Below are 13,781 nucleotides of genomic sequence, written 5' to 3' on the forward strand. Positions count from 1 at the left end.
TGCTTCTTGTCCCTAGGCTTCATGTCCAGGTGATAAGACTCCCTGGTGCCTTTTCAATTCAACATTCTTTTTTTTTTTAGATGGAGTCTCTTTTTTTTTTTAGATGGAGTCTCGGCTTATTACAACCTCTACCTCCTGGGTTCAAGTGATTCTCCTGCCTCAGCCTCCCAAGTAGCTGGGATTACAGGTGCATGCTTCCATGCCTGGCTAATTTTGTATTTTTAGTAGAGACTGGGTTTCTCCATGTTGCTCAGGCTGGTCTTGAACTCCTGACCTCAGGCAATCTGCTCACCTTGGCCTCCCAAAGTGCTGGGATTGCAGATGTGACCCATTGCTCCCGGCCCAATTCAACATTCTTAAGTCCCTAGTAAGTCAAAGAAATAATGGGCAACACAGACTCTTCTTAATCTGATCAGTGACTGGCTTGGGCCTTTCTGAAAATGAACTTGTGAGCTTCCCACATTGGGTCTGAAGTTAGGACACAGAGTACATTTCTCAGAGCAAGGGACCAGCCGCGCTCACTGAGGGAGTGAAGAGCTCCGGTGGCATCGCAGACACCTGCTCAGAGTGCTGGGTCTGCCTGGGGCCCCAAACCACCCTCCCCCACTAGCAGCAGCACATGTGAACCTCCAGGACTGGAGTTGTCACATCACTGCTGCTGATACATGTTCTTTGTTTTTTTCCTTTGTGAGGGTCGTGTTATTTTTTACATTTGATAGACACTGAGGTATTCCTTTTACTGCTTATTTTTACTTTAGTCTTACCGTAGATCGTGGCATTAGGGTGATGCCTGCTATAGACACAGTGCTGGCATTTTTTATAGAAATGGTGGTCTTACAAGTGAGCCCTAGGAGGGTACTTCCCAGAGCCAGCGTAGGTGAGGAGGTGATGAAGGGCCATCACCTCATTTTTCTAGGCTGGGAGCCAACATTCCATTAACATGGCTTCTAGGGAGTTAAAGGTTGCCTTTACTCCTTACCACGTCCTATTTGACACATGGATTTTTCAGAGTCTCTGTCCCTGAGGCGCTTGGCACAGTGGCCCAAGCAAGGTGGCTATTCGAGTACCCCCGAGGTACACCTTTGTTCGCCTGGAAGCCGCCACCTCCCTGGCTCTGGCTGCTGCACCCAGTGCTCAGCTGAACTTGGTTTCTCTGACTCCTGAAGCACAGCAAAGAAAGGGCAAGACTAAAAGGAGCTGCGGCATTCAGGGCTGCTTCATGAATTTCCCCCAAAGAGGCCCACAGGCCCCTGGTCATCAAAGCCCTCGTTTTGTGCTGTATTTCTGTTGATGGTAAAATGTGCCTGCCTCTGTCTACCACGCCACACCCAGTCCAAGGGAGCGCACACCTCCTCCACTGCCCCTCTCCACTCAGAAATGCACCAGGACGCATTTCAAAATACCTTCAGCTGAGCAAACAGACCCCTACATCCCCCAGGGCTGTTGCTGCCCTCCCTCCTGAGCACCTGTACCCTGCTCTGGGCAGGTGGTCACTTGGCCTCCTCTGGGTTGGGTCTGATGGTGGACTATCACAGTGGCTGAGTTCCAAATCAACCTGTATGACAGCGCCTTCCTGGGGTTAGAAGGTGCTTTGCAGCCCAGGGCTGACCCTGCAATATGAGAGTGGAAACGCATAGTCAAAAAGTTCTCCATCTGAAGAACGCGTACAGCCCCCTTCCTTCTCACTGGCCTTGCCAGGCAGCCTGCTTCTTCTCATTTAAGCCTCATCGCTTTCCTCACCTGCCATCTCTCACAGCTGCCCTGCGTTGCCCCTGTGTGCCGTGCCAGTGGTGTTTCTTTGCTCTGTGTACGTTTTGGTTTCATTTGGGGTTGCTGTTGATGATTCCTTTGTTTGGTGTTCTGTCTCCCTCACTGGCTGTGTGGGGGCTGCCTGGCCCGCCGCTTGCCGCCTCCATAGATTCCCGTTGCGCAGCCCTCTGTCATGGACGACATTGAGGTGTGGCTCAGGACGGACCTGGTGAGACTTGACTTTTATACTTCATGTGTGGGTGTGGAGCAGCAGAGACTCTTCTGAGGATAGGCCTTGGGGGAAGAGTCGGCGAGGGCTACACCCCTGTCTGGGTTGGTGGAGAAGGGAGGTCTGGGCCAGCTCCATAGCTCCCCCTCCTTCCCGACATCAGCCCATAGCCACAGGTGTGCAGTGGCCTCCCGGCCTAGGGAGGCCAGCTGTGCTGGGGCAAGGCTCTGGGCACAGCTTCCCTCACACACAGAGACCCAGCCCTGGCTGGCTCCAAAACACACACTTGCCTTCCCCCAAGTTTCTTCTCCATTTTAGATGTGTGTGCGTGCTTTGATTTTCAGGGAGGGAGTAGCAGAGCGTGTTTGTTTTGTGTTTTCTTTTTCTTTTAATTGTGAAGTAGACACATGGTGCTTTTGTTTTTAATTCGCTGCCATCCCCCTCCTGCCTTTCTAATTTTTGATTTAAAAGAACCCCTGCCCCAAAGACCCATTGTCTCCATCCTCAGAGATAGGGCTAGAAGACGAGGATACTATGCATCTGAAAATGGCAACAGGTCTCAAGAAAGGAGAGCTGCAGTGGCTGCATGACACCTGCTGGTCCCTCCCTTTGTTCTCTACAAAGCACTTTCACTCTCAGCAGCCCAGCGGGGAGTCAGGGTGGTGGGGGGGGGCGGGGGGAAGAAGTGCACTCTGGGAAGTGGCTTGCCCAGAGTCATGGGCTAGTTGGATTCTCCCCCAGAGCTGGAGACACCTCATCTCCCTCCTAGCTGCCTACTCTGCAGGGGGCCTTGTCCCCAAGCAGAAGAGCCTGTTGAGTTCTTTAACCACAGGGTCAATCAACCTGGCTGTCTGTGGGCTGGTGACCTGGCCCCTCCCACACTAGGACAGCAGGCCTCGGGATGGGGCCTCTTGCTGCTGTGGGCCTCCTCCCCAGAAGGTCAGGCTTTCCAAAGACATGCCTTGCCAAAGGAGGCAGCTGCCAGGGTGTCAGGGAGGAAGAAAAGAACACACCCCGGGACATCTTTCCCAAGGGGATACCTGGAAAATAAAGTGCTCCTCTCACAGAAGCAAGACAGGAAGGACCAAGGTCCTTAACTTCTAAGGGGGACCCCAGGGTCCAGACAGGGAAGGGATGTGTCCAGTAAGGCTACATAGCAGGTCAGTGATAGAGCCAGGAAGGACCCAGGTCTCCTAGCCCAGCCCAGAGCTTTGTCACTTCCCCATCCTGCCCCTTCCCAATAAGGCCCTTCTCATGCAGTCCCCCAGGAGCCCCAGGAGCTTAAGACACACCATGTTCTCCAAACAAAATCAAGTCTGATGCACTTTAATTTTTGAGTGCACAGAACCTCCGTGGCTCCTTCAAGAGCCAGCAGCAGGTGACGGAATCTGGGCCACAGGAGGAGGCTGGTGCGGCTCCCAGGAGGCTGCGGGACATGGCTTCTGAAGGCCCAGCGTCCACTGCCAAAGCACCTACTGAATGACGGGCCCTGTGCTGTGGGCTTTGTGGCCCTGAGACATCCAGGCCTCATGCAGTTTCCAGCTATTGGTATGAACAGTGTCTTCCCAGAAACCCCGTGGCTGGCATGAAGTGGGTGTTGTGCTGGGCACACATGACCTTGCGTGTGCTCAGGCTCAGCTGCTGTGGCCACTGCTCTGCACCTCTCCCTACAGCCTCGAGAGTGCGGAAGGCGGGATCCACCCTCTGCAGCCCAGGCTGAGAACCAGCCAGCACCGTTTCTGGTTTTCTTTCCAGCCCTTCTGGAGGATCAAAACCTAAAACATATTTGAATTTTTTTGCTTTTTTTTAAAAAAAAAAAAAGTTTCTATTACTCCAATAAGAAGAGCAGTATTTTGCACAGGAGTCTGGAAACAGGGAAAATCAGGAAGTTTTGTTCAGGCTCTCCTGGGCAGTGCTGCCCTGGGGTAGCCATGGGCAGACAGGTGGCTGGGCCGGCAGTGCTGGGACCAGTGCCCTGATTGCATTCTCTCTGCTTCTCCCACAGAAGGGCGATGACCTGGAGGAGGGTGTCACAAGTGAAGGTATGGCCTGGCCAATGGCCTTACAGCCCCCTTTTGTTGCTCCTGCCCCAGGCTGCACAGGTCCTGCCCCCCCATCACCTTGGAGCTTCTGCTGCCAGAGCACCTGGTGCCAAGCCCTGAGCCGTGGGCTTCACAAGTGACTTGGTCCCACCCAGGTCTTACACTGATATGGGAAGTGTTATTTCTCTTATCTAGTTTATTGGGAAACAGAGGTCGGAAAGAACATGTGACTTCCACCAGGTTCCAGAGCTAGTGAATAGTGGGTGCAGATTGCCACTGGGTCCCCACCCACAGGTGCTCAGCTCAGCTCAGACATGCGCAGTTTGTTGGGGTGTGCAGCAGCACCCTTGGGCCACTGAGCCAGAGGAAGGAGCCTCTCCTGGGCCTCAGCTGATGGGCTGGATGGGAGCATCGGGGTCTTAGTTCTCCCACATGGCCACCCCCACATTCCCTGCCCTTCACATCCTACCCTCGCAGCTCATCCTGCCCCACTCCACCCACCTGCCCGAGCTCCTGTCCCCTCTCTCCAAGTCTGCCAGACCCTGTGGTCAGACAGCTCCACAGGGAGGGACCCATCAGGACCCCGCTCCCTAGGCCTTGTCAGTGGGGCAATACACCCTCTCCACTGCCTTCCTTCCTCGGCATCTGCTCAGTCTCCCCTGTCGGTGGGCAGGGGTGGGGTAGGTGGGATGGTCCGTGCCTGGTTAATCAGGAGCTGGCCCCTCCAGCTCACACTGCCCCACCCCCAGTGCTGATCTGGAAAATGGACAAAACTCCAAGTCAGCAGTGGGATGAGTGCTCTGGGCTGTGTTTTCCAGAGCCTCTCCCTACAGGCCTGGAGAGCTGGGCACAGCCAGGACCTTCCCCCCAACTGCAGCTTATGAAGCCCTCCTTACCCACCTGCTCCTAGCGGGACTTCATGCCTGCCCTAGAGGAGGAAACTGAGGCTGAGGAGTAGAAGGCTGTGCTTCCTCCGGTGGGCAGCCCTCACCAACCCTAACCCTTCCTTGGTTTGTATTGCAGAGTTTGATAAATTCCTTGAAGAAAGAGCCAAAGCTGCTGAAATGGTTCCCGACCTTCCCTCACCCCCCATGGAGGCTCCTGCCCCCGCCTCAAACCCCTCTGGACGGAAGAAGCCAGAGCGGTCGGAGGATGCCCTCTTCGCCCTGTGAGCGGGGCTGTGGTTTGCCTCCCCAGATGACGGGTCCCTGCTCACACCCTGTGGACACCAGGCACTGGCCACTCCTCCATCCCCAGCTCCACAGGGCCCGCACACCCGTGTCTCCATGGAATAGCCACCGTGTCTGCTCCCAGGTCTCCCACCAGTCAGGACCACCTTTAGCCACCTTCTTTTCTCTGAGTGGTGGGACAGCTACAGCCAGAGACTCCCACCCCTCCCACCACAGGCCCCTCTGCCCATGTTTCCTCCCAGGAAGGGCGGGCAGAGTGGCCCAGCCTCAAGCAGGTCAGCCCCTTGGCAGTGCTTCCCGAGCAGACCACCATGACTGTCTTTCCTCCACCTGCCCACAGAGAATGAGCAGGCCCAGCCCCGCCCTGCACTCACCTCTGCCTGGCTCAGTGACCTTCTCAGGCACCCTCGTTCCTGTGCCCCTCTCTCCCCAAAGGGGCTTGGTGGCACCTCTGGAAGAGCAGGATGTGGCTGCACTCATGGGCCTGGTCTCCCTTCTTGGACTTATCACCTTGTGACGCTTGGCTTTTTGGCATTTGAGAAGGTTCTGCTGGGTGTCCACAGGAGGTCAAGAAGGAGGTCACCTTCTTGACCCTCTCTCTATCACTCTGCTGTTAGCCCAGGCCTCACACCTGAGCCGGCTCAGTAGCCAAGCCTGATACCAAGGGGCCCTGCGGGCTCCCAGGGCAGGGAGTGGGCAAAGGGCGATTGGGAGGGCAGCAGGCAGCCCACAGATGGTGGCCATGTGGCACGCTGCTGAGATGACACTACCAAGAAACCAAACTGCCACGTGCACACCGCAGGTCCACACGCACACACCTGGCCCTGGCTTTGGAGGGGCTTGCCTGGGGAGGTGTCTTGGGTATGCACATGGGCCACACCCAAGGTTGTGGCCTGGCCCATCACAGCCTCGCACCTCTGCCTCCAGAGCCAGCAGTAGACAGCTTTGCGGCATGCTTGGAGGTTCCAAATAACAGAGAGGCCCAAGCAGCACTGAGGCCCCTGCCCTGCTCCCTGGCATAGTCCTGGGCCTGCTTGCACAGACTCCTGCAAGCCTGGCCACAGCTTACACTCTGCCCACAAACTGATCCTGAAGGCAGACAGAGCCTAGGGCTGAGCATCTAGGGGCTGGTAACACGTACTCCCACCCCGTGTCCTCACTGGTGTGTCTCCTGGTCATGGGCAAGGGACTCATGGGTCATCCTAGGCCCTGGTCCAGCCAGACACCCCCACACCTCCCACCAAGCTGCTGTTGCCCAGAAGAAGGAGAAATCTGCAGCTCTGTGCACCCCTGTGCGTCTCAGGCCCAGCTCACTGAGTCAGTGTGCTCCTGTCCCCTCCAGCATGCACTGCCTAGGTCAGCACAGGTTCCCCACCCTTATTGCAGTTAGCCCTACTCACCTGGCAGGACAGGCCAGACCACCAGCTGAGCAGGGAAAGGGGTCTGGGCTTCAGGGGAGAAGAGATCAGTGACACGGTCTTCGGGGAGCATTTAGGATGGTGACTTCAGCTGGGGGCTATGCTGAGCACAACAGGAACATTCAATGGAGAGCAGGCACTGCCCGACCCAGGACCCTGTGCCAGGCCAGTGGCCCTCCAGCTTCCTCCAGAGAGGAGACCTCGGTCTGGCTGAGGGCAGGACTAGCTGGATGTCACACTGTAGTTCCTCAGGTTCAGCCAGGAACCTCCTCCGTGGAGCGTGGCCAGCCTGATTCTAGCCCTGTCCTCTCTGGTAGCACATGCCACACCTGGCCCCTTGGCTCCCGGCGCTTGGTCAGCCCCTGCCCCTCTCCTCAATGTTTATCAAAGGCAGAACTCCCTGAGGCCAGCTTGAATGTGAAGACTTCTGAGGTCAGCTGCGGAGAAGGCGGCTGGCTGCCTTTGGGTTGTCTCTGAAGCCTTGCCAGAGCTGGGCCTGTGGGTGGCAGGTTGCTGGACCTTAGGCACTCATTGTTCCACAGCCTCAGCACTCCAGCCCAGACCCAGTGTCCTTGGAGGGAAGAGCCAGCCTCCCTGCCTCATGAAATGGGAAGTCCCAGAAGGTCAGGAGTCTGGAGGGCTTCTGCAGTGTGTGAAGCTGAGATAGGTACCCTCCTGGGGAGCCCCCAGTCACCCCATGGGCACCTGTTCTTACCCATGCCCAGAGCTGCCCCACCCCAGTGCCATTGCCAGTGCCAGGGGCAGCAGGGAGTGGTGGATCCCTATGGGCTGGCAGGAGGCCATTGGCCATGCTGACAAGTGTCACCTGCCTTCCTGGCCTGGAGCCAACCCTTGGGTGGCTTTCAAGCACCTACTTGCACCTCCTGTCCAGAGGTAGCCTGCCCCACCTGTAGACAGAGGAGCCACATGCTTGAGGCCCAAACAGGAGGCAAGTATAGCCCCGGTGCCCCAGAGGGGGTTCTGCTCAGTCCTGGCAAGATGTCCTGTCCCAAGGCCTCTACTCCCACATCCCACCATCTGGGCAGCACAGCCCTCAGGCTGCCTGGTCCAGGAAGGGGGCACAGCCTTGTCAGGAAACCTGGACTCTCAAGGGCCACCAGCCTCTCCATGAGTGTTAGAAACCACAGATACAGTATATACTTAATTACACTAAATTATTGCTGGGATTCCTCATAAGCACTAATTATACCTGATTATAGGTTAAAATATTTATTTTGTCAAAATATTTTCTTGGGAATGTGTTTAACCCTTTCTGAGGTGTTCATTGTGTGCTGAGATGTGAAAACTAACCATTCCCTCCTGCCTACCTTTTTGGCCAGTGGGCAGCAGAGAATGGCACTTTGTGCAGTTTGGCTGCTGGCACCGTGGGCCTTTGGCCTGCCTGTGGCAGAGTGGTCCCTACCAGGGCAGCCCCCAGGCACTGAGCAGGCCAGCTGTGTCCAGGCTGGGAGAATGACCAGCTCGATTATCACTGTGCACGGGACAAGGAGCTCTGGAGCCTCGGGGTTGCTGCTGGCCTGGGCCAGAGGGAAAGGTGACCATCTGTCTGTCCTGTCTTTCTGTCTTTTAGCGCCTCCATGTGAGTGATGGTGCCTTGGTTCACTGACCTTCCCCCACCACCCCACCCCACCACCCAGTGGTCTTGGGGCCTGTGCTGTCACTCCAGCCACTGGGGAGGAGAGGCGCCAGCCTGGAGACTTGGGGCAAGGACTCTGAATGGCCCAGGGGCAGCAGACGCTGACGGCAGCTGCTGCCAATGCCCACGCTCCTGCCCGCCTCCTTCCCGCTGCCACACCCCACTTTGGGCCCCACAGACACACACAGCTGTCTCAGTCGGGCCCAGCCTTCTGGATGGCTCAGGGTAGGCCATGGGTCTTCCTAGGGCCGCGACAGCCCTGGGCAGCGCAGGAGGAGCAGTGTGGAGGAGTGCTTGCTTGCAGCCTGGCCTCAGCCTCTGGCACTGCTGGGGTGGCCCCTGGGAGCCTCTCCACTGTCGGCTGTGGGAATGTCTGACCCATTTGGGTTACAGCCAGTCTTCCCCACCCAGAAAGAAGTGTTTCCACCTCAGAGACTTTGCCTGTCAGCTCCTGAAGTGCTCACCTCCCCCTCTCCCGTGCCTGTCTCCAGCCCTTCCTGTCTGTGGGGTCCACGTCAGGCATCCCCTGCAGGCAACAGCCGCAGGGAGCAGGCGTCAGCCCGATTCAGAACTGCTTCTGTCTGTCCATACCTCCAGGCTCTCCCAGAGAGGGGGATGGGTATTTATTTCCTAAAGTTTGCACTTAATTTGTGAGGATTCTCAGGATTGTTGGGGGCTACGGAAAAGAGGAATGTGTTGAATGTTGCGTTTGCTGTCCACTCGTCCCAGAAGTTTAGTGTTCTTGTCACTGTTATGTGTTTCTGTGGGCAGAGCTGGTTCTGGAGGGTGGGTCAGTGCACCTGAGGCTCAGAGCGTCCATCCACCCCACTGGCCCTCCTTCCAGATACCCTCTCTCCAGTTGGGTTCTTGCATGTAAAATACTCCACAATAAATAAATAATTGAACAAATGGTGCCTTCGTGGTCTGCTGAATCAGCTGTGACTATCCAAAGGGCCAATTTTGACCACCTGCTGTCTTTAAGCAGGGGTGGCTATGGGGACCCTCAGTCCACCCATCCCCACTGCCCAGGCTGCCTGAGAGCTCCAGGACCCAGTGCAGTGGTGTTCCTGGGTCTCACCCCAGGTCCCAGATGGGCAGGAAGGAGTCCACTCAGCCTTGCCCAGGCACCCAGGCCTGAGCCACCCCCGACCCCCTTTAAGACTCAGCCCTCACCCTCAGCTGGGCTCCCACAACTTGGATGGGCATCATCTGCAGAGCCTGTGCTGGGCACTGATTTGAGAACTGCTGCTCCAAGCCAGGTAGACTTCACACTTTAACAGCTCTACTGAGCTATAATTCACATAGCAAACAATTTACCCATTCAAAGTGTACAATTAAGTAGTTTTTAGAATATTCGCAGGGTTCGGCAACCATCGCCACAAACAGAGGACATCTTTATCCCCCACCAAAAGAAATCTGTCTCCTCCCATCCCCGCAGCCTTTAGGAAGAAGCCTTTCTAAAAAGGCTTCTTTCCCTCTCTCCCCTTGTCCTGGAGGTGGGCGCCTGCAGCCCTTTGTTGTAAGGCAGCTGTCCCGGAAGCAGGCCCCCAGGCCCAGAGGCATAGGGAGTCATGAAGGGTGCATTGTGGGAGCCTGTGGGACCTGTGCCTTCTCCAGGTGGCTTGGGAGGCCGAGGGCCCTTTCATCCCTTCGCTGGGGCTTAAGGATGGACCTCAAGTTGGGGTGGACTCACCAAACCCCCAGTGAACCTGGAGATCTGCCCAGCCTCTCACTATGCCAGTGAAGACATGGAGGACCAGAAAGAGCTGTAGGCTTGCCCCAGGCTATACAGGGAGTAGTGGCGGAACCAGCAGCCAACCCAGCCAGAGCTGGACCTCCCAGACAGGGCCATGGATGGGCAGGAAAGACATTAATTCCATTGCCAGCAGATAAAGCTGCCCCACGCACCCTCAGCAGCAGCCCTTCTGGGAGGGTGGCTCAGGAGGGGCTCCGCTACCCACTGATAGGAGGCAGGTGGTCACGGCAGGGGCCATGTTGGGACCACCACCATCACCAGTCGTAACCAGGTACAATCAATAGATGGTCACTGCAATGTGGACAGAGAGGGCCAGAGATGGGAGTGACACAGACAAACTCCTGGGCTCTCCCAGTCTTCCCTCCTCAGCCCTTGGATGGAGAGCTGTTTTCCATCCCCAGAGATCTGGGAGGGGCTGCATGGAGAACTGTGGTTCCTCCATGGCTCAGAGTGCACCTGCCCATGAAAGGAGAAAGAGGGATTCTTTTCCAACCCACCTCTTTTTCAAGAAAAGGGGCTCCTTTGGGTCCTGGTGGGAGAGGGGAGGGCTGAACCTGAGACCCTGGATAGGTTTGCATGACCCACCCAGAAATTCTGCCAGTTTATTTTAGAGGAGTCCCTGTCAGAGCTTTTGGGGCAGAACCCAGAGGAGTCCGTCCAGGGCCTCCAAGCCGAGACTCTCAACATCCAAGAAGGCAAAATCTCTACTCTCAGCACTAGGGAGTGGACTCCATTGTCTGGTGCCACCCCCTGTCCACCCCATGCCTATCTGGGGTGGCAGGCTTAACTGTAGGTGTTGAGTAAGTCACTGTCTCACTCTGGTCTTTACTCCCCTGCTCCATAAACTGGTATAGTGGGTGGTCAACCCAGTGCCCACAGGGGCCTTATTACATTGATTTCCTCACTCTCTCTTCTGTCAGCAGGACTCACCCAGTTCAATATGCCCTTGGCCTCTCCCCAAAGAGCCAGTTACCCCCCAGGGAAGAGGTATTAGTCTTCCTCAGTCTTTGTGAGCTACCTCTCACCGTGCAGCAATCTTTGGGGTTCAAGTAGCTCTTTCGTGGAGGGCGTGTTCAGTGACTCATGGGTGCCCACATGAGTGTGAACCTCCAGGGCAAAGCTGGCCATGGAGGCTCAGAGAGGTCTGGAAAGAACTTGCCCAGCTCACCGCAGAGCTCAAGCGGGAAAGAGACCACGAGGGTCACCTAGGACCAGAATCTTCCACATCCACAGTCATCTCACCCCATTATGTACAGATGGAGAAGGGGAAGGGGAGACTCAGGCTCTGAGCAGTCTCTTCCCTCCTCCTCATGCCTCGGCCATAATCTGGGCAGGGCCCAGCCTGTGGGGCAAAGATTTGTTTCCTTGGTGGCAAAGACATAACCCAGCTTGGCTCCTACAGCAGTGAAGGCTCTGCAGGGCCAGGCAGGTTGGCAGGAGGCTCTGGGAGTGGGAAGAGGTTTCAGTAGCCTAGGCAATAGCGAGAGTGGCCAACCCGGTCTTCCTGCCCAGTGCCTGCCCTACCACCCACCGCTGAGCTCCGGGCACCAAGGGCATGGCTGGACAGGACCAGCGGCCTGGGAAGAGGCCCTGCCTGCGCTGGACGCCTGCCCGAAAAGGCTCGGAAACCACAGAAGCTGCCTCCCAGTCTCTAAGAGGCTTGGAGAGGAAGTGGGGAGATGCGAACCCCTATCTCCCAGTTGGCAAAGCCGAGGTCGGGCAGGGGCCGGGCTGAGTGACTTCGGCGGAATCCTCCGCTCTAGGAGCGCCACGCAGTCCCGAGTGGGGCAGTCCTAGGTTAGTCCGCCCGGTGCCCGCGACGCGCACCTGGCGGCAGTCCAGGCCAGGTGTCTGGCCTGGGGGATGAGCCCAGCCAGTCCCCGCCGCGCCGGCCCCCCCCCGCCCCCCCAGCCTCCCGGGTCGAGCGGGCGCAGCTCATGTGACCCAGGGCCGGGTTCCCGGGAGTTACGCGCTGACGCCGCGTCACCCCACTCCCGGCCGGGCGCCCATTGGCTGCGCCGGGCCCGGGGGGGGCGGAGCTGGTCTGGCTTGGCGCCCCGATTCCCCTGGGTCTCCGGCCGCTGCCCTAGCCCGCGCGCCAACCCGAGCTGGCCCGACTCTCCCGCTGCCTCCAGCCCCGACAAAATCAGGGGCAGCAGTGCTGGGAGATCCTGGGCAAGTCGCTTCACTGCCCCGCTCCATGTGCCTCAATCTGCTCACCTGTAAAATGGGATGGTAACAGCCTCAACCGCCTGAGGCTGTGGGGAGGAGGGAGTGGGTTTAAAGAGCACTGGGCACGCTGTAAACGCTCAGCGATTGTAGACAGTGCAGAACCCGCCGTCTGGGGTCACCGTGGACCAGGCTGGATCCCTGACCCCTGATAGGCACACCCGAAGAGGGCTTGTGTCCACGTTCCTCGGGTGTGCTCAACGTTCCCCAGCCAAGCGCGGCCTGTTTCAAGGTCTCAGGATTTTTGAAGGGAGGAGCCGCCAAGACAAGCCTGTTCCCCTGAAAAATGGACCCCCTCTCCTGGCTTCCCCAACCCTCACCTTGAGAGTTGTCCTGGTAATCCCAGGCTGTGAGGCAAAGATTTGTTTCTTTGGTGGCAAAGATGTAAATTCCTCCCACCCCAACGTGGGACTGTGCCCATGGGGGTTTCAGTTGGATTTTCTGGGCTGCGGGTCTCCTGTTGTCTTTGTCTTCTCTTCTTCTCCTCTCTCCTAACTCCTGCAGTTATGGAGTGCATATTTATTGAGCTATACTATTTACATATGTGGTAACCCATTTAAAAAATGGTGAGGCGGTCGGGGACAATGCTGTAATCCCAGTACTTTGGAAAGCCGTGCAGGCGGATTACTGGAGGCCAGGAGTTTGAAAGCAGCCTGGCCAACGTGATGAAACCCCATCTCTACTAAAAATACAAAAATTAGCTGGTGTGGTGGTGTATGTCTGTAATCCCATATACTCTGGAGGCTGAGGCAAGAGAATTGCTTGAACCCGGGAGGTGGAGGTTGCAGTGAGCTGCAATTGCGCCACTGCACTCCAGCCTGGACAACAGAATGAGACTCTGTCTCAAAAACAGCAACGACACCAAAAAAAGGGATAGTTGGTCGTGGTAGCTCAGGCCTGTAATCCCAGCACTTTGGGAGGCTGAGGTGGGTGGATCACCTGAGGTCAGGAGTTCAAGACCAGCCTGACCAATATGGTGAAACCCCGTCTCTATGAAAAATAAAAAAATTAGCCAGGTATGGTGGTGTGAGCCCGTAATTTCAGCTACTCAGGAGGCTGAGACAGGAGAATCTCTTGAACGTGGGAGGCGAAGGTTACAGTGAGCCAAGATCCTGCTGCTGCACTCCAGCCTGGGTGATAGAGCGAGACTCTCAAAACAAGAAACCAAACCAAACAAAAAACAGTGAGGCAAGTCTGTTGCGATGATGACTCTGAAACACCCTACCTGCCTCTGCAGAGTGACTGAAGGAAGGGTTAGTCCCATTTTACAGATCCAGTAGCTGAGACTCAGAAGAGAGGTAAGTGGTTCCAGGTCACACAGCAAGCAGGTGAAAACCCAGGTCACCTGCCTAGCTCTGAAGAAAGAGTTGAGGCTTGGCTGAGCACTTCCCATCCCACCCCTCTCCCTGGGAAGGGCTGTTTAAATTTTCAGGGAAGTCACCAGCTTCCTGCGTTCCCCCTCCCCAGTATTGGTGGGGGTGGGGCACTGAGATGCCAGCTTCATTCCCTGG

The 13,781-nt window shown here is 56.7% G+C and overlaps 1 protein-coding gene across 27 annotated transcripts in view; it reads left to right on the forward strand.

Annotated features, from left to right (window-relative positions):
• The window catches only part of TOM1L2 (target of myb1 like 2 membrane trafficking protein), a 125,258-nt gene extending 116,064 nt beyond the window's left edge, over positions 1-9,194 (forward strand). For 18 of the 27 annotated variants that reach the window (XM_078372553.1, XM_008996450.5, XM_035299572.3 and 15 more), the window contains 3 exons: positions 1,919-1,978; positions 3,984-4,020; positions 5,044-9,194. In XM_078372553.1, coding sequence (XP_078228679.1) covers positions 1,919-1,978; positions 3,984-4,020; positions 5,044-5,192 — 246 coding nt within the window. In that variant the 3' untranslated portion in view covers positions 5,193-9,194. Of the gene's footprint in view, positions 1-103; positions 1,808-1,918; positions 1,979-3,323; positions 3,527-3,983; positions 4,021-5,043 lie in introns of those variants that run through there. The other 9 variants (XM_035299574.3, XM_035299585.3, XM_035299588.3 and 6 more) reach the window with 3 other exon arrangements.
• The last annotated feature ends 4,587 nt before the right edge of the window (positions 9,195-13,781 follow it).

Source organism: Callithrix jacchus, chromosome 5 (assembly GCF_049354715.1).
Source record: "Callithrix jacchus isolate 240 chromosome 5, calJac240_pri, whole genome shotgun sequence".
Classification (NCBI taxonomy): Eukaryota; Metazoa; Chordata; class Mammalia; order Primates; family Cebidae; genus Callithrix; species Callithrix jacchus.